The sequence below is a fragment of the Buteo buteo genome, chromosome 2 (assembly GCF_964188355.1).
Source record: "Buteo buteo chromosome 2, bButBut1.hap1.1, whole genome shotgun sequence".
Classification (NCBI taxonomy): domain Eukaryota; kingdom Metazoa; phylum Chordata; class Aves; order Accipitriformes; family Accipitridae; genus Buteo; species Buteo buteo.
The window spans coordinates 32,934,826-32,959,899 of NC_134172.1; the positions used below are offsets into that span (position 1 = coordinate 32,934,826).

The 25,074-nt window shown below is 36.4% G+C and overlaps 1 protein-coding gene across 2 annotated transcripts in view; it reads right to left on the bottom strand.

Moving 5' to 3' along the window:
- The window catches only part of AGMO (alkylglycerol monooxygenase), a 199,627-nt gene that overhangs the window by 65,266 nt on the left and 109,287 nt on the right, over nucleotides 1–25,074 (bottom strand). For both annotated transcript variants that reach the window (XM_075050101.1, XM_075050092.1), the window contains exons 11-12: nucleotides 21,545–21,627; nucleotides 20,261–20,366 (exon numbers count right to left, since the gene is read on the bottom strand). In XM_075050101.1, coding sequence (XP_074906202.1) covers nucleotides 20,261–20,366; nucleotides 21,545–21,627 — 189 coding nt within the window. The remainder of the gene's footprint in view (nucleotides 1–20,260; nucleotides 20,367–21,544; nucleotides 21,628–25,074) is intronic.

Here is a 25,074-nt window from a genome sequence, read left to right on the forward strand (position 1 = left end):
CCAGAGCCGAAATGTTTTGCTCTGATTCAGCACTTCTCTACATTCTTTTTACTAATTTGAATGCTGCATAGGAAATCTTCCCATCCCAGCACAAGTTCACTCACTCCCAAAATGATACAACAGAAATCAGTAAAATAGATAATTCCTTTAGTTATTTTACAGCAAGGTTGAGAGAAAGTTAAAGACTTATTTAAGAGTAAAAACTAGTATAAAATTTAGAAGTCCCTATTCTTATTAATAGATTTTTTTAAATATAAACCAAGATTTGGATTTTTATTTGAAAAGTAATTATATAAATACTTGCTCTGAAGAAGTAGCAAGTTTATAAAAGTTATTTGAATTTGTGAAAATGTGCTACTAACCCTAAACAAAAATAGAAAACACAGACATAATAACATTAAAACCCCATGGCAACTAGGGAAGATCAATAAGTACATTCAGACATATAAAATCTTCTCCATAGACAGAGAGAATTTTCAGCATTTCAGACCAGTAAGGTAACTGCCTTGCGTAAAGGCTCAGGTTAGTGGAAAGGAAAATATAGACTACAATCCAGCAAAGATTTAAAACACATGCTTAACTTCATGCACCTAAATAGTCCCATTAACGTGAAGTTAAGCATGTGTGCACATCTTTGTAGGATCATACTCAAGTGATATCCCTTTGATGAATGTTTCTTCCTGTGTTAGCAGGGAACAGTGTTTGATCAGACCAGCATGGGGTTAAGCGCCCTTTATCTTTCACCTCTCCACTTAGAGGACCCTACTACATTGGTGGGGGTGAGGATAAGGATGAGAGAAGCAGCATCCAGCCCTGAAGGTATACAGTTCAAATTCTGGTTATTTTAAGAAGAACCTCTAACACAGCTGAAACTGAAGGTCTAATTGTAGGATTTGTATCCTGTGGGTTCCTGAGCTGCTTTGGGTTGCAGACAAATTCCTGATCAAAATGTTTTAGATTTATTTTTTTCATACATTATATCTAGTGATTAATACAGAAGTAGCTCTGCCGATTTCCAGATTAATCCTGCTGTGCTAAGAAGATATCAATCATTTTATATTCTGTTCCCCTCCAACTATGATAAGAGGCCCATTTGTTTATACACCCATACAATTTTTTTGCAGTTTGGATCTTAATTGCAACAGCAGTGATTGCAAAAGAGCTGCATAATATATCACACCAAACAACTGCAAGCCTAAGCTGAGCTCTCATTATACATTCCTGGCTTAAAGTTTCATCAGGCATGTTCACTACAGTAAGACTAGTACAACCGTCTCTGTGATGGGAGAAGTGTGCCACAATAGACAACAAAGTTTTGTGTGCAGAATAAAAAAGTGAATGCAGGGAACTGTGTTTCCTTCAACAGTGTAACTTCCAATGGCTTAAGGCCTTTCATAGTGTAATTCTAGAGGCTCTTTACAAACACAGTAATCATACCTAATAAACGCATTATAATGTGGGCATTCTCGGATGCATTTTCCACTCAGTTGAACCAACACAAAGAAAGATTCTGTCATTTGCCTAAGCAGTCACTAATTTAGCAATAGGCAGGAATGGATCCTCCAATTTCCTATTCTCATTTTAGAAGCAGTTAAAGAGGTTGGATTTTTTCCCACCATTTTTATTGAAAATACATTTTGTTACACTTCTTCCAAACAGTTTATAAGTGCATATAACTACTGCATTACGGACTGCCCTAGAAAGACATGTAACTTGACTGTATATGCCATAAGACGTAACCACACTGCTTCCTAAAATGAAAAAGAACTCAAAACATATGAAGTGTATCAGGAGAGAATATAAAAGAGAATTTAACAAAAGGACAAAAGGAATCCACCCTGGATCTTTTGGTGAAGAAAACCAACTGAGGATTATTAATGGCCTCAAATATTCAGTGGCTGTGAAAAATGTTGTCAAAAGCTAAACTGATCCAGAATAGAAACAGAATAGAAAGCTGAGAAGTTGTGTGAAGAAAATATTTCTTATTCTTTTTCTTAAACACTGTTTTAATATTCCATACATTGTTCAAACAAAAAGCGGATTTGGATGTATTTAAATAAGGAATTGTATTAAAACTAACAACTACATCACTTAAGTTGTAGCATCCCTGAATTACAGCTTGTGATGGCTTTGCATATTCCTAACTTTACAGCTAACACCCCTTCCACTTTTTATTATCACCTCGTTATTCCCATTCTTCCTTCATGATGTTATGGTGACTAAAAAATATGTGACTAGAAAATAGTAGCCTTTCATACTGCAATCCCCTGACTTCCCCTGGGGGAGTGGATTACTGCATCATAATACTGGTATCTGTTAGTTAATGCTGTGGGCTTCACTCAACTTCAAAGCAAAGATATTAAAGGCTCGTTTTCCACTACAAGGCAGGTGTATTTTTATTAGCTCTTTTTCAAAATTGCTATGACTTCACTTGTGGATATCCCGCCAACAGCCATTATTGAAAGCTGGACTATAATTGCTAAGGAACATGCAATGTCTGAAGCACTAAACCAGTGTTACCGCAATCTTCCAACAATTGACTGAAACCAAGTGTTACATCATTAAAGCTGAATTACAACACACCCATGGCGTGTTTTCCATGTGTGCTATTTTAAACAATAGTAGAGAAAAACCTGGCTATAAATTCACAGATCCCCAATTTGTTCAAAATTCATGAACAATGAGGGCTGTCTGACAGGCTCTGTTGGCTCTATTTTAGTCAGAAATGTCACGCATCATAATTAAATGTCTGTTTGGCTTTTATTGGAGATGGAAATGCTAGCTTTAGTTATAAATCTAAACAACCTGTCACAAGGGGAGACTCCACATTTGTATAGTTTAGGAAAGTTTAGCAATTGTAATTGCTCCAGGAAAGACAAATAAACTAATGGAAACTGTTCTATTTCTTAATCGGCTTTGCATTGGAAAAAAATAAGCTAATGTGGTTATGGTATAGCTTTCATCTGGTTTGGACAGAGTTCTTTGCTTTGTTAGATTAAGTTAGTGCACCAGTACTTTCCATTGCTGTTGCTTAATTTTCACGCAGAAATTAACTGAAGACTACAGTGATCACAGCTTCTAGGTTAAGAGAAGAATGCCATTGACAAGTGGCAACAAAATACCATCAGTCTTCCAGAAAAATGTTTAGTTCAATTCTGCGCAGTTTGCCCTGATGTTGTCCAAGTGGAAATATTTTGCTGTCACACTGGTATGCAGAGGCTATTATAGTTTAAGCAAATCCTGCAATTTTTCTACTCGGCTTCAGAAATTTTACAGTGCCCAGATTCCAGTGGAAAATATTTGATCATTCATATGCTTGGATAGAAATTTGTCACCTGGAATAGAAATCAGGGTAAACCTGCCAGCATCCTTATGCAGACAAGCTCTGCAAATATATACTATGCAAGATCTCTGCCAACTAACTTGTGTCTGGCCAATACCACCTTTCAAATAGTCTGTGAATACCAGCTGCCAATAAAGATTCATTATACCATGTATAGGTAAATATTATTTTAGCTTTTGCATCTACAGTTTTAAGCTTACACAGTAGCAATTCATTTGCTCTCCACATATTACCTGTCTGCAAGTTTCTGTGCAGTAGCCAATCACAATATTCACACTTCTCACTAGCACCTAAACAATATTCTTCTTTTACTTAAAATAGATCACTGTCAGATGCAAACATTTCCAAGTTATGTTTTTCACTAACATACAAATTACTATTTAAAATAGCCATAGTAAGTACTATCACATGCAGAATTTCACAGTAGATGTTATAATTATCTAAGTCTTTTCTTGCTGCACTGCTTTTCAAGAAGCTAATCTTGGGTTCTATAATATATTTAAATGTAAGTCAATGTATAATGTCTTCTACTTCTGAAAATGTACACATGTATTAAATTAATGCAAAAATACTACTATATTTCTCATAGTGAAACTTTAGAGACATTCCCTCAGGCATGGTAGATCCTCCAGAATAGTCCCAAATCATGCACTGGGTTACAGTTGTTAAAAAATAAAAACATTTTAGAAGGGAGTGTGTACCCCTTTTACCATAAATGTTTGCTTATACATCTTCATTCTCTCTTGTTTAGAAAAAGCCCACCAACACAGATTATCTCACTTCAGAATACTATTCACTTTTTCAAAATTGCACCAAACTCACTGTTATGAAACTTCTCAAGCAGTTGTTGTTTTAATTTTCACTTTAATTTTACCACTGCTTTCACCTATTAGAATTACATGAGAGCAATCCAGTGAATTAATATTTGATCCCTACAAACATGTGATAGCAATACCATTTAGCAATAATTTTTGTCCATAACATTTTCCCATTTACTTGACAAATCACGTTGCTTTCTCTTCTCCTTCCTTTCCTTGTATTGCATCCTTTCACACAACTTCATCACCTTATTTTTCCTCACCTCTTCCCATCATAAAATCTTCTAGTGTCCTTATGTCTCAGTAGCACTTCAGTTATTTGAAGCCCTCTCCCAAAACCCTTCTTTATTGTTGCCCATATATTACTTCAGATTTTCTACAGAGTTTGTTCTTTCCTTCTTTCTGGAAACGTTTGTAAATACTAAGGCTTATTTTAGAAGGTCCTTTTTCATATGAAGAAAGCTAATAAATGAAGTTTTGCCCAGGTTAAAGGCAAGCGTATGTTCTTACGTGCACCAGCCAGGACAGCTAATGGCAAAGATTTAACTCCTTTTTAGCACCCTGACCTCTAATTCTTCTGGCTATTGATTTGTTACAGCCGTTGTTTACTGAATTCTCAACACAACTTCAATTTATTCCTGCTTTTGCAGAAGACAATGGTGGCTGAACAATTGCTATATCACATATTAATACTCAGTCAATTCTCTCCGACAATAGTAAAGTCTGTTTGTAGTAATAGAGCACTCTACTGCAGCATGACCAGGGATCACATTGGGTCCCAGTTGCCAGAAAATTTCATTTTCATGTGCTTCAAACAAAAACCCAAAACCAACCCCCAAAAGTGTCACCACCATGAACTCGGCAAGGATAAATCTATTCACCTGTTTTATGTAAAGAAAAATGTCCAAATATACAAGATATTTCTATCATTTTTTTTCTTTTACTCAAAAGATCTGTTGTGTAGATCTTATATAAAAAAGTTTATTTTATGCCATTATGTAGGGTTCAGTAGATACATCAAGTTTTTATGCCATCATGTACAACTCAAGATATACCTAGTTTTTGTGCAAGCTCTGTCCTTGTTCTGCTTTTGTACTCCTCTAGAGATTAATACCACCAGCACAAATTCTATCGTCTCTATGCAGATCCCACTCTCTTCTCCAAGTCTTGTCCCCTTCCCCTGCCAACTAAATTGCAGCCTTCCCAATATTATTGTGTGTCTGATTGTCAGTTTAAGTTAAATAAATTATTTATCTCCCCTGTTTCCAACTAAATTTTGCTTCCTTCTTTCCCTATAATTCTAGGTATCATCATCACTGTTTTTATATCATCTTCGATTCCCATCTCTCCCAAGATTCCCCATATCCACATACACAGATTCTTTCCTAATAACATACCTGAGATAATTAGTCTTATTCATTCATGCATCTAGGATTCTCATCCAGGCCCTTGTCTTCTCATATCTCCAACATCACAATGCTCTCTGCTATAACCTTTATACATCACTGGTGTCCACCCAGAATGCTACTGAAATAAATGGGTGCTTTAGACCTTCCATTTGGCTATGTCATTCCTCTCTAGGCACCTTTCCTTTGGCTCCCTTTTCAAAAGTAAGAAAATTTTCAACATTTTAAGGATCTTTTCAGCATATCTCTCTGTTCCCTGAGCTAATTCTGTTAGTTCCCATTATCAACATGCTCAATTTTCATAGAAATACTTTGTGATTTCTCCACTGGCCCTAATTCTTGTCCACATTCATCTGCTGCCTTTTATCTCAGTTTACACCATAGTGCCTTGGAGCAGGACTATCATTTTGGTTTGGGACTTGACAGTACCTTGAACAACTGTTAAAATACCTGGATGCCAACTAGCTTGACTTCAGAATTAACAAAGGAAGTATTTACTCTTAAGCAGTACATTGCAAACAGGGATTGTAGTGAAGAAGTATTTTGCTACTTGCAGTCCAGCCTCTTAGTAGTGCATTAAAGTACTGTAGAGTGAATGGACAGCGGGGTGCTTCACGACCTCCTTAATGCAGCAAAGGTCAAAACTACCCAAATTGTTAACAATGAGATCCCTAAAGCACTAAAACAGTTAAAAAGTATTTACCTCTCTAAATATTTTTCATCAGATACAATATCAATTTTCATATTTGGAAAGCATTTTTTTAAACCAGATTGTCCAGAAGAATATTTTAGAGCTGTTGTTCTTGGCATGTAACAACACCTGTAAGGTGAATATAATTGTTTGTGTAATGGAGGGATTTATTTACATTGATGACTCCACAGTTTTCCTCTATCATCTTAACAGTGAGAGCAAAAAAAACCAGGGAAGCAAGCCACTAAACTACCAAATTTCATCTAATAACAAGGCAATCTAGTCTGTTCAGCAACATACTTCAAAGTGCATATTCAACCAGAATTTTTCAATTTTTTAGCTCTCATTAAAATAAAACAACGAGGTGTTTCATGCGTTTCATGTAATGCTAAGTGTTATTTTTAAGCTAAGCAGTATGAAAATGCTGGATGAGAATGAGCTCCAGAGAGCTGGCATTCCTTAAAAATTACTGTACATGAATAGTTACACATGCATAATTATATAATCACACTTGATGGCAGCAATAGCACATAGAGTAGTCTATTAATAGCACATAAAATCTGCAGAAATCTCATGAAGATGAATATCCTCTGAAAGTATGAAAAGGTGGCACTTGGTGCAGAATATATTTTAGTTTTACATTTCAGCATGACAATTACCATGAAAGAAAGGATCAAAGTCAAATGGCACAGCTGGCAGCTTGAGAATAATTTAAGAGGTGTACTGGCAATAGCTTTTTGGTTTCAGTAAGATGGACTGCATTAACCGTAATAGGGAAACGATGGTGGAGAAAAGTCATACAGCATTCTTGCCTGGCATTAGTACAACATTAGCTGAACCTGCAGTTTTAATAACTTCATACAATTTTTAAGGGAGAAAACTTCTGCTAATGAAAATGAACAATAGCAATGTCTCCTCTGCAGTTTGGGACAAAACTACAATCCAGCATCACCTTCAGGCTTAAATCACTGGTTCAGGAACTCATGAGCACTGGGGAAATAAAATTAGCATGTGCCTATAGTATATCCAACCACGGTTTCTTGACCTTGTCCCTAAATTACAAAGAGATAATCTGTCTGCAAGGACATGACTAAATACTTTAAAAATCAGGGCAGCTGGGCTGGAAGGATGTAATATAAGCTGTGCAGATAAAGCTGTATAAACCCAAGGCTCTTCTCTCATTTCCCACTCTGTAAAGTTGGAATTGTACAGTATTGCAGGAGTGGGATCACAGAAGCAACTTCTTATCATTCAGTTCCTTTACAAAGGAAGTAATAAAAGGAGTTTGGGAGAATGTACAGATCCTCCCTACTTTCCATCCTTACCCTAACTCTCTCCCAGATCATTACAGGTACCCTTTGGACCAGCTGTGCCCTGCATGGACTGGAGAGGGTCTACCATGTCTGCCCTCCCCCCCACCCCCCCCTTTCCTTCCACTCCACTTTTAACCTGGCTAATAATTGAATATGAATACTCTGTCCAAAAAAAGAATAATGTTCCATTTGATAATACACTTGGCAGTCACCAATTTCCAAGTCCTTCCCCCAAAGAAGACCATACCTTGGACTGAAGGCAAAAGTGTGACCTGTCTTAGCTGAGTTTTCCTTCAAACAGACAGACATTCAGCAGAAGAGCTACCTACTTTTGTTTTGAATGGTATTAAGCATAGCTTCAGTTTCTTAGCAATTAAGCTAACATGGTTCCCTTTCAACCACAATTTTCCAAAGATGAGTTGCATTGTGAAGACTCCATCTAAACCAAGAGGAAAACATTTGTCCACACACAAACAGTTCTGAAAACCAGAATCTCCACTGCCAAACTTATTACAGGTTCTCCAAAATTACTGACATATATGCCCAAATATGCACAGTCTAACACATGCAGATTTTACAGTTGCAATATGCTTTTGTGTAGAATTTAATAGTATGGATTACTGCACATTACAATACAAAATAAAATCATGAAGACCATGCAATTTGATCTCCACAAAGATCAAAATAAAACAGCAGAGGATGTAAAGTAGTTTGTCAGGCAGATTTTATGTGGACTGTCCAGGAAAAAATGGACCAGTTTTGCTTGCATGCTGCTTTCACAGCTATTATTTTTGTTAGTTTTGCAATCTGATGCTTTTGATTTTTATTTGATGCTAATAAGTTCTGAAAGCCACAGAGTTTACAAAGCCAAAAAAATAAACCTGGATCCACTAAAGATCCTTTTTTCCTCTTCCTTAACTCTCCAACAGCCAGGAGTGGAACTGTCCATTTTACATCGCTGGAAGGAGCAGAATTGGTTCATCTAGTGGATTAAGACTCTTTACAAGAACCTGGCAGAAATTACTAAACACTTAGAAGGTGATAAATAGTCCAATAAGATACTCAAAACCATCATGTTAAGATCGCATCTATTTAAAAGTTAAGGCTATAAAACTATAATTGTTCTATCACTGTTCTTAATCAGAGTAACACTGTATAAATTGACGTTACAGTGGGAAAAAGAAGTTATATAAGAATATACCATGCTATTATTTAAATTTGTTTCTTGTTCTTTGATATAATTCATTGTTGGCTATGCACTACATATACACATACAACAGAGACTCTTCCCTTCCCCGTCCCCCCTTAGATGAACCATCTCTCCTTCAAGCTATGAAAGGGTTTTCTGAGATCTTCACAGAGTCTCTACTGAGAATTTCTTACTCTAGAATTATCTACTGGTTTCAGGTGAGCTACCTTTGAGTAATGTAAAATGACAGAAAAAAAAAAAATCAGGGTGTGAAAAAGCTGATCTGAATCTCTGGTGCTAATATTCTACCAATACCAAGGACTGTGTTAAAACCTCACAGTGTTTGTTTTTTTGTAATATGCAGTATCCCTCTGCTAATGGAAAGCTGCTTAATTCCAACAGCAAGATGCTCATATAGCCACTCAGACAAAACACTCACTAATCTCCCTCTGCTCTTGGAATTAGAGATGGGAGAATTTTATCAATTTATTTCTTGAAGCGTGTCAGTTCAAGATTAATGAACTTACAGCAATTTGAAGACTCTTGATTTTATTTTAAATGGAGAACTTTGCATAAGATGTTTTTGTTTCAGGCAATACTTTCTTCTGGCATTTGCCTGTTCTTATTTTATAATAGTGGGGAAACAAAAAAAAAACATAAAGTGAAATAAAAGTGTATCAGCCCAGGTAGAACGAAACATTCTTATTACCCACCTTCAACCTCCCACTTGTTTGCGTTTGTCTTCCATTTTTGCAAAAGAAGTTAAAAGATTTCCAGTTTTCACGGACCTCAAATTATTTTGCAGGTTTTATTTTATTTTGATTTGGTTAGCAAATCAGAAGTTTTCCTATAGCTCTCTATTACTTGAGTCAACGGGGCAGAGCACATTGAGCAATAGCAGCTTGAGACTCCAGCAGAGTCTTTAAGTGAGTCTTTACTGACCAATTCAAATATTTGGCACACTGTTAGGACAAAATATGTTCACTACTGCGTAGATACTGACAGAGGGCCATAAAATGGTATGAAGAATTCTGTCTGGAGCAAATAGATTTGGTCAGAAATCTTAGCCTAGGATGCAAATACACAATTGCTAAAACTGGTTAAAATTTTTCTTTTTGGAAATTCCCCATGAGTAATATTTACTTTTTTGCTTTTTATTTTACAAGTTTTTACATTAATTCCTCTGTGTAAGTCCTCATATTAGTCCTCTCCATTTCCTTTTTCATACATAGGAAAAAAAAAGCAAAAATAATAAAAGGAAAGAGAAGGAGAAAGGAAAGTTAAAAATTGGAACCCTTTATTTAGAAAAGTCTCAAATATTTTTCAGTGCTTTTTAAAATATAAACATATAAAAGCATATGCCTTTTTTTTTTTCAGCCAACTGCACATTTTAGACTTTATCCAGAGGGCATGGCAAATTCTAGCCAGTTGTACCCTAATTTTAAAATTTATGAAGCTTTTCTCAGTTGCTGATATCTTGGTAACACATTTTTAGGTCCAATTTACAAGTCTGGTAGTTGAATTCTTGCTTTTTACATGTTTTATAGTCTGGGGATGCATTTTAATAAGCCTCAGATAGCCCCAGAAGCTAATTACCAGCCATACAAATAATATGGAGAATACATTTGGAACGGACTTGGTTTATGCCAACACTTTCATGAAAAGCGAAGACGGCCCAACAAGATATTAGAATTAGACTCCTGAACACATCTCACACTGTGCAAGAATGTGCTTAGCTGAAGACAACAGAGAACTTAAAAAAATATGTATACATAAACCCCCAAGTTTTCTAAACAAGGCAATTGTTTAATAGGCTTCACTTGAAAGTCAGGAATAAAAAATGACCAGGAATTTAACTAGGATGATGGCGGTTCTATTCACTGCTTACATAACGCACAGAAGTAGGGTAGGCCCTTTTATGTATGCACAAAGGCAGACGTTATAATCTAACTAGATCGTTCGCAAAGGAAAGTGGAGATAGGTATAGAGACATGTAGATATAAAACAACACAGTTAATGGCCAGATTCTGCTTCTTAACATCCTGTTTAACCACTACTTTTAACCATTTCCTAATATCTGACTGTTCTTTGTAGCCAACTTGCATGAAGCCAACAAGAAGAGAAATAAATGTATCTAGAGATTTATAGTCATGCAGATGTGCAATGAATCCAGGTAATAGCTAAGGACAAAATATAGCATCCTTTTCTCCATAAAATCTAAAATGTTCAAACTAAAACCAGGCATTTTCAACTGTATATTAGCTTCCAATCAGCAAAATAAACAACCTATTCCAGGCATTTCATGGGCTCCACATGAAGATAAACCAAACAAATTCTGTCAGGACAGATGGGATCACTCCCAGACTCCATAGGGGGTTGCTGCACTACTTTGCCTTAGCTTCAAGTGATAACTAGAGCTTTACATGTACTTTTTGCTCCATAACACCTATTTCCAACTTTTAAACATACAAAGTGTTTTGTGTGTTCTGCATTTGGGAATCAGTTGTTAAACATAGCATTTGCTAATCTTCTTTCATCAGGCAATTTTTATTTGGCATTGGCAGGACAAGGAAATTTTAAAACATTCTCTTTGCCTTGCGTAATACCCAAATATAAATATATATATAGCATTGTTGCTTTCTTTATATTCCCTGACTCTAAACATCATAGAAAACAGAACTCTTACAAAGGAATGATATAACAAGGCAGTAATAAATCACAGCACAGATAATGGCTTGATTTTATCTTACTGATCTATTGCCCACATTAGACAAGAGGCACTGGCTGGTTAAAATTTAGCATGCGATTGCCCAGATGTCATGAACTAGTTTTTAGTCTCTGTGGTTATTTCAGGTGCTGCTAGTAGAAAAACAGAGGCTTGACTTTTACTGTGCTTTTCTTTCTTTGTTGTTCATAATAAGCTTCTGAAAAAATAGACTGAGCAAAAGATTATTTTTTTTTTTCAATCATCAATTCTAATAAAATACATTATAGAATATTTGGAGTTAATTTCCGCTTTCCTAAATAGAGGTATTGATTTGGCTTTCAAATGGCCTATATTACAGCTCAATTCTGAGGGTCCTCAATGTTGGACATTCTGTTCCAGAAATGCTAAGTTTTCACAGCTGCCATATTCTGCTCACTGTTACAGAAGTGGGAAGGGACGTTTATGGGAAGAAGAATCTTGTACCTCCATTTCCCTTGCAGGACATATAAATTGAGTAACCCTGGACTGCATGTCTTTTTTACACTTGGGTTTTCTCTATTTAAATCTTGTGAGACAAAATATCCAAAATGCTTTAAATACTAGGCTGGTTCTTTGCAGTCACCTTGTATCTGCCAAACCCAGATTTATTCACCATCAGAAATAGCTACTTTAATTAAAGCTGTCATCTCCTAAAAGCCAATTCAATCCCTCTGCCTGTCACGTTGAGGATAAATTCAAACTAAGCCATCTGCCTTCAGGGTCTTGGGAACACAGGTACAGCTCTCCTCTCGTTAAGCTTAGGACAATTCCCACCTGCCATTTGCAATAGTTTTGGTGGCAGACTATCTGATTTTGGAAAGAAGTCTACTAATTTTGCATATCAGGTTGCCCTAATGAACATGTACACACAGGTGAGCTTGATAGGCTAAAGAGAGCTGGGCTGCAGAGCACACGCACGCACCAGCTGTGCACAGCGGGGCTGGGAGGCTCCCCGCTCCGGGGTGCTCAGCTTGGCTGGAGGACGCAATCTGACGGATGCAGAAGGTATCTTCTGCTCCTCCCCACACCATGTGCGCGGGTGGGAAACCTCAGCAGGCAAGACAGTGTCTTTCGTTCAGGATGCAGCAAGCACCATTTTACCCTTGCCTTTGACTCAGAGACTGCAATGTGCTTTACGCTGTGCCTTTAAATCAACTCTGAACGTAAAACGTATAAGAGTGTAAACTGATCAGTAAGTGCTGGCTCTGTCAAGCATAGGAAACACAAGTCTCCTCCAACTGCCTTTGCATCTCTCCTATAGAATCCAAACGGCGCGGGGTCTGCCTGTATGCCTGCCTCTCACTCCAGCGTATGCCAGTGCTGCCTGCGTTATGATGCAGAGGTGCCTCCATGCTTACACAGATGACTAATACTGCAAACAAGGCATTCTCTGAGTGCTCCTTCACTGGAAGTACTTTTTTGAGCTCTTTAAAAGGAAAAAAAAAAAAAAAATTACTCTACAGATTAGTTTTCCTAACAGTACAACCTCTGGAGAAGAAATCTAGGTATGAAACAAATATATGCATTTGTGCATTTACAAAAAAGATATCAGTTAATACTCTAGTACTGGAACTGCAATTACACAGACAGAAACATCTACCCATGTGGAGTATCTCAGTTGTCACCAGGGATTAATATCGGTGAAGCAATTCACTGGTATGGAGATTTTTATTATTATCCATGTGTTATTATGATGTAGAAAAAAAATGGAGTTTGATGGGTTTGCAGCATTACTGGCTTTTAGAAAAATTTTGCTTTGACTTATGAACCAAACCAGTCTGCAATGCAAATTAGTAGCAACGTGTGTGAAATGGCACAGTTTCATTTTTACAAAGATGCCCTCGGATGTATAACTGAACATTAATAATTTCAATTGGCATGACTGTTATCTTTAAAATGCAAACTTTGCATACAGATACAAGCCAACCGCTAACTTCTTTGGGCTAAGAAGGGTCAGAAAATAAACTTTATGACTATCAATGTGAGTGTTGACAGAACAAACCACAAAATTTCAGACAGTATACGTGAATAGGTATTTTCTATCTTCAGAGTAACACCTTTGCTTCATCTTTGACTGCATGCTTCTGATTTCTATTAAGTATGACTACCTCCTTGTCTTGTCAAGCAATTAAAGTGACAAAAGTAATAGCAGATGCCTCTTTCCTAGTTAGAGCTACAGCAACAGACCATAGCTTGCATTTTATTACAACCACTCTATACAGCCTAATAATTGCAAGGTAATTGAAAAGATCCTGATAATAAACCACCAGTTTACTTTTTTCAGACAAAATAAATATATAACCCAATTCAGGCTTCATTTTAACGACACACTAGATGGTTTCCAACTTGTCTTGATTTTTGTTTTATTTTATGATTGTAAATAAACCCTGGAAAATTCCTTCCCCCATTTTACCACCTGAAACTGCAGCTGTTGGCTGACACTATCAAAGCCTCGCAATTCCGAACTCACGTGCAAATCTCATCAAGTGCAGACACTTCTAATTGATTCCAGAAGTTTTTCTTTTGCTAAGATCAGCGGGCAGAAGAAGAATAATGAGCAGCTTTTAAGCAGAGGGGGGGAGGGTGTTGAGCTCGGGGAGTGGAGATTTTAAAAGCTCCAGCTTGGCTGCTCTGCCAGAAATGCGGAGCAATTTTACGGTCAATTGGCCAGAGCATCTGGAACTATACATCATAGTCTTTAGTTGATGGTGGTGAAGCCGACTCTCAAACTGGCTAAGTCTAAAATCAGTAATGACTCTGCTGTCACACCTAAGTGGAAACTAACTTAATCTACTGCCAGATTTTACTGTGACTTTTTCTAAGGGACATTATTCCCCTTAGGGCAGTTGTCAAGAATATTAAAAGTCCAGTCCCTGGGATACACTGCATGGTATAGTGGACTTTTCTGAATGAAGCTAACATAGAAAATACAGATTACAACTCCTGTTTGTTTAATTCCATGTGTGTTGACAAGGCTTTTTATCATAAGGCAGTAGAGTTTCCTTCCATCCCCAGCTTCGTTTCTAAAATACATTTCAAATACATCAGCCAATCTAGTTAGGGCACAGAGACTGCCTAAATGCTGAGGTCGTAAATCATAGCACAGGGCATGGAGCTTTCACCTTAATGGAAACCAAATATGGGATATGCTGCTCTTTGAAATGCGGCACAGATGATCATAATGAGGGACCAAGGAAAAATGCTACAGAGCAGAAAACTATTGCTGAAGTGGAAATAAGTTCTTATGAGTAAATGTTTGTTTTAAGTTAGTACTTATAAGTCAGTATTCCAACGCTGGTAAATTACACTAAGAAACAAGTGAGGTAACAGCAAGTCTTTGTACGATGAAAGGAGAAATAAGTAGTGTGGTAATACATCACATTAAGAGGGACTGCTGTGGAACACAGAATACAGTGCAAATCAGTTCTTTAATAAAGAGATATTATATATTTTATCCAGACAAATTAGCTGACACACTCGTAAGAAATACCAGAATTGCATCAAACATCAGAGAAGCAGTCCATTTGGTACAGAATACTGTCTCCAAAAGTGTCTGGAACAGCTGCATCTACCAAGTTTAGATACTGAGGAGGGGTAAATAAGCAATTTGACCACAACTAAGTCCATTTCTGCCTCCATTAGTTAGGGGCTGAATTATACCCTGCAGCACAAGATTTTATGTGTCTTCCAAAGTTGGTTATATTTCTAACGCAACACATGCCCACATAAAACAGAAAAGGAAACAAGTTATTCATTCATAATAGCACACATGTATACAACCTCTCTTCTTCTCTCTTTTCCCCAGTGAAAGTTTTGCTAGATTGTTGTCCTTCCTACCTGTAAATTAATACTGCCTGCCAATGCTTTCATAGCCCGGCAGCCCAGGAAGCTGCAGTGCGGGAGGAGTCTGGATGAAGAGATTTACTCCCAGATACAATGCCTTAGCTGAAACAAAGATAAAAGGCAAACAAGCACGTCAAGTCAGACACCTGTATTTCCTCCTCCAGCTTCCTCACTCCTAGCCCCTTAGTTTAAGAGTCTTTCTCAGTACTGAGTTGCAGCCACTATGAGAGTTGGTGAAAATATTTAAGACAAGAGTTCCAACAACATGTCAATGGCTCTCATTTCTACTTGCTCCTCATTAGTACTACTGTCAAATAACAGCCAGCGCTTGACCAAAATCAGCTCATGGAATATGCTGGACTATGCCAAACCAGAGCAGTTGGATGGAAACACTTTGAAGAGGTGCACCATCATCACAGATTTATTTTTACATATCGTGCCTGCTGAACTGTCGCATAACTGAACACACAAGCAATGTTTTCTGCTACCTCCAGGTTGTTAGGAGACTCCAGGCCCAGGCTGACAGAAAATGATTTGGCTTCAGTAATACACATGATCATCACATTACACAGGCATGAAGTAATCAGCCTAAAGGAAACTAACTAGCATAGGATGTGGCAGCACAGATCCTCAAGCAGAAACACATTAGCTCCTCAGTTTACTGTCTATAACCAGTCAAATATATCTGTGCTCTATCATCAAGGTTTTCAGTGACCTCCATCCAAGAAACAATTTTCTTAAGATTTAAAAATTTCCTCAAACACCACCGCCTTTTTTCTTAAAAACAAAAAAAAAAAAGCACAAAACAAACCCTGCTTCTTTCACCTAACCACCCATATGAAATACATACAGCACAACGAACAGAAAGCGCATGCTGAGAAACGTTCATTGTTCCACCTCCCATAACAAAAAAAAATATCACTTTTCTAAGTCTGATGACTACCAATTGTCTTATTTGGAGAAGGAAAGGACACCAGGAGAGATCCCCCAGGAGTATATCTTGGAAGGACTTCAAATACAATAGTAGGGAGAACAATATCTTTAAATGATCAGAAAAATAACAATTTTCACATGGAATCAAGGCTGGTAACATACAACTTTAAAGTATCAATAGATCCAATGCCGTGCTTACTAGACTGTGGACACAGTTAACAACCATATTAAGAGTGTAGCTTCAGCAAAAGCAGAAGTCTTTCTTACACACCTCTAGCTTCATTTTACTTCCACCCTCCCTGAGCCTCAGCATTAGGAATCTTTCTTGCTCCACAGCAAGTTGCATCACTTACCTGAAGAACAATCTTTGGCTGCATAAGTCAGACCAGCTGGTCAACCCAATTAGCTGGGCAGGGAGAGTTAGAGGCTGGAGCCAGAGGGCAGGACTGCTCCTCCTGCTGGAATTGCAGTCCTTAGCTGCTTTTTTTACACCCACCTGAGCTAATTTAATGGCAAAATGGGAAAGCCTGGCTCCTTGTTTTCTCTACTCTTTTCTCCTCTCTCACTGCTCCCCTAGTTTTCTCTCATTTCATCTGTATTTTCCTTCTAGTTTTCACCCAGAAGGCCTTCCTCCCATGTAGAAGTTCTGATAATTGTCACACCTTCTTATGAGCCAAATGCAATCATCTGCAATTTAAATCACCTATTTTTGCTACTTAGAGTACCTGCAAATAGTACTGCAAGGATATTTACTTCTGAAATCTTACCTACTGGTTCTAAAATATTCATGAGAAATATGAACATATGAAATATAGTCACAGAAAAAAGCAACATGTATAGACAGGAGTCACATACTTTTTCACTAATGATTCAACGTGCTGTTGGCAAGATCAGTCTTGCACTTATCTGCTGCAATGTGCACCATTAACTTAAGAATTATTTGTTAAATTCTAGACACACTGAGTAGTGCCATCATGCCTCCTGCAGTTCATTTTTCTTCATCCCTAAGTAAATGCCCTGAAAGGCATAATTTATAGACCAAAGAAAACAAAGTCAAGAGAAATTCTTTTACATGATGTCATGCATTCATTCCTATTGCTCATGAATACTGGCTTACTAAAAAATTGTTTATTTGGTAACATATAAGGATGATAATGTAAGGAGGATGTTATTTAAGTATATTGCAGATTATGAGTACTAGAAAAGTAACATTAAAAAGATCAAAGTCAGCTAAATCTAGGTGTATATTAAAGATGGAATATTTACATGAGGCAAACAAAAAGATTAAATAAATGTTTTCATTTACACCTCTCATAAATTGTAAGTGGATTTGAAAATGAAACAGAGCAAAGGAAGTTGAAAAGCAAGCAGATAAAAATTACTAGGACATATGTAGCAGAAATTTAAAAAATTGCTTATAAGCTAGATCTATGTTTATAAGTCTCACAAGATATTCAAACTTATCAACACTATTGTACTATGAAATACAGGTATTATGAAGGATAGATAACCTGTTTGAATGTTGAACAGAAACAATTTTTAGGACAAATTTTTGACCTAATTTCCGAGAAAACCTTTTATTTATTTATTTGTTTACTTATTATGCTTGCTGGTACTGTTGGTTCAAATGATGGGGTCAATATTGAGCTAAAATATTAAAATTTGAAGACTTTTCAACACAAATTGACAAATCTCTGGCAGTTTCCCTTTGCTCAGAATTTTTTGATCTTAAGTCCCATTATAACAATATTACCACCTATAAGAACATTTCTACAATGAATCCAGAAATTGTATAATGCATTGAGAGTAAAAGTGGATCGTTTATGTCAAAAAGGGGGACGCTTTGAAGTTTATCACAAACATTTAGACTAAATATAAGAAAGAAATTTTTTACAATGAGGTTGGTGAAACACTCAACAGGTTGCCCAGAGAGGAGGTAGATGCCCCATCCCTGGAAACATTCAAGGTCAGTTTGGACGGGTCTCTGAGCAACCTGATCTAGTTGGAGATGTCCCTGCTCATTGCAGGGGGGTTGGACTAGATGACCTTTAAAGGTCCCTTCCAACCCAAACTATTTTGTTATTCTATGATCACAAAAGCTATTAATATCACAAACTTGTTGATTTATGATAAAATGTAAGTCTCTAGTGGTGACATATTGGCATTACTCAGAAGCATTATCTCTTCTGCTCTCACTGAGAGCAAACAATTTATAAGACAGACACCTATTCTTTCAGTATTTTCAAAGAAAAAAATATGAGCAAGATACTCCTGTTTCTTGTTAAAAATGGACTACTTAGTGCCAAAGAAGAGACTAAAAAAGGAGTAACAGAGAAGTATAATATAAAGGATAAATGGAAAAACATTAGACAGAAGAAGGGATAGGAAAGTACAGTAAGGAAGAACTCAGGATGGGAATAAAGTTAAAATTTTAATGACAGATACATTTAAAGAACAGAATAAGAACTATTCCATTTTGTGTCCTTCTTCATGAAAGAGCAGGAAACTGTATAGTTCCCTACAAAGAATAGAAATAACAATCTGCCAATTTTACTTCCACTCGTTTCTTAGTAAGAGATGCTTTTACATATGTGCACACACACAAAGCTCAGCAAGGCAAGCACATTATTTTTTAATTTTTTTAAGTGGGAGTGTATATTTTGACATATAATTCTCCCCAAATTCAGTTAGAATACCCAAATAATTCAAGTCCGAGAGCTATAACTCAAGAGCTATAGAATTAATTGCCAAATTTTAGAATTTTTTGCTTCAAGCCTATCTACTGTAGTGGGCTACTCAGTAAATAATAAAAACATTGTCCAAATGATATTTATACAAGTAAAATCCTTCAAATATCTGCTGAGTTCTGGCAGACTTATCAAAGTAATTCAAGAAATGTTTGATTTATAAACCAAAGGTTTGACAATGTAACAATATGGGAAAAAAATTAAAACAATTCTTGATTAGTGGTATTTATCTAGCTTTTAATATTGTCCAATACTTATTGTTTCCTATCCCAGGCAAAAAGAAAAAAAAAAAAAAAAAGACCCACAGTAGCATAAGATATTTTTCCATTCTCCTATTGACTGATCTCTTAGAAAAGCAGGAGAATCAGCACCTCTAGCAGAAACCTCCAATTAGGAAAGTTACTATAAATTTTGCAGATGTTTCAAAAGAAAGGAATCATTTTGAACTTGGTTAAGTCTCAATCCCTACTGTTTTATTTCATTTTTTCTGGTTTTAAGCCAAAAGGTGACTTTCTGATAACAGTTCTACGAGTCTAGCAACCTGTTCATAACCTTGCTGATAACTGTCTTTGCTGGTAACCAGCACTAGGTAGCTTGTGAATTCATATCAGAATCATATTAATAATTCAGTGTTATTTAATTCAGATAATATTAAAAGAGTTATTATGAAATACCAACGGCACTGAAAAAAGAAAAAGGTAGATTAAAAAGCAAAAATCACAAACAGGGTAAAAATAAGTCCTAAGAACACAAAAGCAATCATATTTAGTCCAGTATCCTATCTTTGTCAATGGCTAAAAGTCTGTTTCTGAGGTATAAGTACAGAACAAAATATTTGATATTTAAGACTCCTCCAGCCTCCAAGCATTTTCAGAATTGTCTCATGAAAGATGACTTAATCAATTCAAAGTCAGCAACACATTTCTGTTATTTACTTCAAAGCATATGGCCACTGATATATTATTTTTGCAAGAAATGGTAAATATACACTTTCCTGACTTTTGTTTTCAATGGAAATTGGAATTGGTAGCAAAATCCAATAATTTTCTTACAAGTTAATCATAAAAAGTGAGAAATAAAGAGATAAAAAAAGAAAAAAAACAATATTCTACTCAAATAGTACAATTTAAAAAAAGGAAGCAAAATATAAATGTTTAGTGTTTCCTCTTTTACTAAACAGATAAAAAAATCTAGAGTCATCAGCACTGACATTTCAAAATAAGTGCCTTACCTCATATGCATAGCCCAAGGAAGAAAACTGACTCCTTAAGTAACCATGTTTGTACACACCTATGAAGACTAAGCAGCGGATGATTTCCAAAATTCCTGCTTTGGGCCTAGAAACAGGAAGTAATTCAGATTAACATCCAATTTTTTCTTCTTTGTTAACTTCGGTGAAAAAGAGAATGTAGAAACAGTTTGTGATGTCCTGTACTTACATCAAGTCATCTTTCTCAACCTTATAGTTAAGTTTTTATAGTATACACCTTACATGGACCTATAACACCGAATTTCCTGGGGGCGGGAGAATACACATACTCACAAACTATATATGAGCTAACACAAATATAGCTGTATATATAGCTATTGTCTTTTGACCTCAAAAATAACAACAGCAAAATTCTGAAAACTGCTACATGAGTAGTTCAGAATCTTTTCATTGGTCTACTTTTAGTAAATTAGTAAATTTTTACTAATTCACATTATTAACTCACCAAGTTATACCTCTCTGGCATACTGACAGATTTTTACCTGTCCTGAAATAAGTTGTTCAGTCCATACAAGTGAAAGGTATTCCTTTCTGAAAACATAATGAACAGCAGGTGCAAAGCCGAAGTGGCACCTCAATCTCAAAGGAAGCTTCTATTCCAGATTTCTGCTCTGCAGGCAAATAGTTTCTTTGTAAGAAACCATAGCTGCTATTTACTCTTCTGTAGGGTCACAGTGCCTGTATGGACTACTTCCGTAGTGTATGCCTCAGTGGGCTGGTGTATTCAAGATCCAATATGATTTGAACCCATACTGATTAAATTTAGTCTTAAGTCTACAACGCCCTTCACATGATTTTGAGTCTACTCTGAGCTACGCTGAGTGCTTTCCCTGTACCATCACTGTATCTGACACCTATGGCATGCTACACAGGACTGGCACAATATGGTTGCAGTCTGAACTTGAATGGCCTTGGGACAGCCTGCAGGTCTCACTGGCCTGCCAGCATCCCAAATCCAGAGATGTGGACCCAACAAATGCAAGCACAGAGGGTGACATAAGTAGCCCATCCCATAATTTTTCTGCAAGGCACAACATTGATATAGCCACTTATTGCTATGGGAACACTCCTGGGTTTAAGTGCTGGCTAGTTATGTGTTATTTTCTAGTCAACAGACCACAACATATGTGTCCGAGTGTATCTATATTTCTTTATCAATATAGTTTCTGACACACTTGAGATTTCCATGTAACGATAAATAATGCATAATGAGAGAAAAAAAGAAAAGCATGTTTTGTATCTTACCTGTTCTCCATAAGCAGTCCGAAAGAGGTCAAGGACAGAATGATAAAGCCAATTCTCAGGAGAACAGTTCCCTGTGATAACATCTGTTAAAATTAGACAAAAAATTCATTTAGAGTAATTTTCTGAAGAGAAATGGAGTTTTAACAGAACAGGAGCTTCAACTTCCTCAGTCGGTGTTGTTAGTGTCTGCTTTTAAAGCAATTCGTTACTTTAAATTTTACTACAAAAATATCTGCTCTGGATAGCACACTTATCTGGAGTAACCACCTTTATGCTTGTTTCCTGAATGCTGTATTCCCAAAATAATGTTTAAGATATTCTCTTCCACACTATGTGTTTTCCCAAAGTTACTTGATTCCCTTATGCCTTTACCCAAGAGGGAACAAACTTATTTCTAGATAAAAATCCCAGAAACCCTGTTCTTTTTCTTAATCTTATGTTACCAGGTCTTTACAATAGTCATCCATGAATCCCAATGGATACCAAAACCAATACACTGGTAAGAATAAGAATTCACATGACATGACAATATGACAATATTTAAGAAGAAACAAAATTAATGTTGTCCCTTCATGACAACTCAACACTTGATTCCCAATTCAGCAAAACTCTTCAACTCATACCATTAACTTCAACCAGACTTAAAACACTTTTAAACATTAACATGTGTGTTAGTACTTGGATGAATAGCAGCGTGAGGATTTATGTCCTTAAAATTTACATCGAAATGATATAAACAAACCTCAGGAAAACAGAAATTCTTTTCATTGTGAAGTTTGAATTTTTTCATTTATTAAATATTTTGTGTATTCTACACAGCTGCCTTTGAAAATCAAATATTTAATCACTTTTCTTGTTCCCTCCCTGACTTCCTTTCAAATATTAGTTTTGAAAAGCCTCTGCTTTTTCATTTAAAAAACAACAAAAAAACCAAAACAAAAGTAGTGGATCTGGCTGAGTTATAGGAATCCTTTCTGTCTTCAACAGCAGTGGGGTTTATGAACAGCATCTTGCACTTCAAGATTGCAGGCACTGGAAAAATAAAAATCTATGAATGTCTGCCCTGATTTCAATAAATCCCACTCAGTGACATGCCCACCTTCCTTCGGTGGTGGCCCCTACCCCTCGAAGAGATCTAAGGTAACTATCTGTGAGCGTGGGAGGCCACAGGAGGATATTCTCAAGTTTTACAGCTGTGTGAACTTACAGTGCCCATGTTTGCAAAACACATCAAACCACACACTCAGGCTGGGCAGGTTTCTGTTGTTTTACTGAAGAATCACAAGCACCTACTTAGATATCTTTAACAAACAGTTATTGAACAAAGAAAACACAATCCCAGCAATGAGCGAGCTAAACAGCAGCCTCACCAGTTTACAAGCCAGAACACACTTCTCACAAATGACACCTGTCAAGCCACTCTGTTGCACAGATTTATACCAGGACAGATCAAACTCATTACTGCATTGCTACATTTCCAATCTGTTCCATCCCGCCTTACGATAAACTTACAAAACCTCAGACTGATGATTACCACCACCATCTACTTACACGTAGACCTTGAGAAAGGATACTCTTTACACTTTTCTTATGCTCTTATCCTAGGCATCTGCTATTGGCCATCACAGGAGACAGAATATTGAGCTAGATATTGAATACTGGAGGGAGTCAGTATAGCAGTTGTATGTTGAGACTCTTGCTCAAGTCCAGAAAGCAAAAATGCTCTAATGGGCTTATAATCCTTTATCAAAGTTTGTATCACTTGGAATACATTTGCAAATTCCAGATACGAGTTTCAAAATTTGTCAATAAAAGATTAAATTGAGGGTGTTCATTTTGAAAACTTCAGTTTCTAGAATCTGAAAACCCCACAGCTACCCTAAGTTTAAAAGACTTTCCACTGTTAACATGAAGCAATTTGAAGTGACAAAATTTTTGGACAGAGCTTTTTTATAAAAATCGGGCACACACTCTATTTCAGTTTAATAAAATGAGTAGCTCTTAAACTGCTCATCTAGCCACAGTAAGTTCAACTCCCACTTCAGCTTCTTGCAGAAACTAGGTCACACAAAAATTCAAGTGGACAAAGAAAAACATGATTTGCCACAGGCATAAGGGAACTCACCTATAAATTTCTTAGAAATGTTCTGATATGTTTTTCAATTATTGTCACTTGTCAAATAAAGGATTTTTCCAGGGAAAATTCAAGACATTCTTCCTTAGAGACTGTCCTCACTTTTAAGTTGGAGAATTACACCTTTTTTTAAATGTAGTCCTTCTGACCAGGTGGGTCTGATTTTGCTTTGTGTTTCCAGTGCAATGCATTAGCTTCTACAGACTGCCTTAAAATTGTCCCCACAGTGGTAGGGCACTACTCTGAGAAAAGGAATGTAAGGGTTTGTATCCCCCTCAAGCAGGAAAGAGAAATGAACACCAAATCCAAATGTTAACCAAGTCATGTAATTGCTACATTACAATATATGGCTAAAATCACACTTTATGGAAAATGAATGAACCTGCAATGGTTTTGAGACAACAAATGTTAATATTTATCTTCAGGAAGGATCCAGCAGTACCTGCTATGAATGAATAAGGGTGTCTCCAATTTCCAGTTTAAAAGAGCTGCATGATTTCACACTTTTCTCCCCTTCCAGTGTTTCTGAGCTGGCTGGCATTAGACAGCCAGTCACTAAGTCCTAGGCGTCTGGGTTTCCTTGTGATTCCAGTTTCAGAAAACTGAGGTGCTGATTCATTCTACCTTCCATTACGTACCTTTACTGAAGTGCCTAAAAACCTGTTATTAACCTAAGCTTTCTCTGTAATCAGTGGGGAGAGAGCACTTTTTTAATTATTCTCTTTCTTGCAATCAGCCAGGCTGCAAGTCTAGAGGCTAAATTTGGTCCCTGCACTAAGAGTTGGATTTGAGTGGATGATGGAAACACTTCTCCAAAGCAGACACTTCTGGGTCATATTTTAGTGGTGTTTTCTCTCATAACTTCTATCAATATTTTTTCTTTGCTTAAAGATATATTTTAATTGCCATTTCTAGAAGAGTAGGAAAAAATTTAAAATTACTGTTTTAAAGTTAACATATTTTCAGGAAATAATAACAATTTTTATTACTGTTATTCTATTATATTGTTGTTGATGGACCTTGAAATAATGATGAGCTTGATATTAGAGACAGTGTAATAGTGTAATTCAGACCGTAGCTTCCTCTCTACAAAGAAAGAAAGGATTGAATACAAGAATTTGGAGTATGACCCTGCAAAATTCTCTTAAACTTTTTCTCTAAGAGGTGCAAAATTGGAGCCTGGAGTTATTATTTGACTCTCCACATTTACCTAACCACAGAAGAAAAAAGCATAGATTAAGAACTTGAAAGGAAATTAATAAATTGCAGTTCAGTTTTAAAGATGGATTTCCAGAAAAAAAAAAAAAGAGAGAATAAAAATACATTTTAATGTATGTTAGTAAATCAGAAGAACTGAAGCAACCTTATAATTTAGGAAAATCAAACTCAAATATAA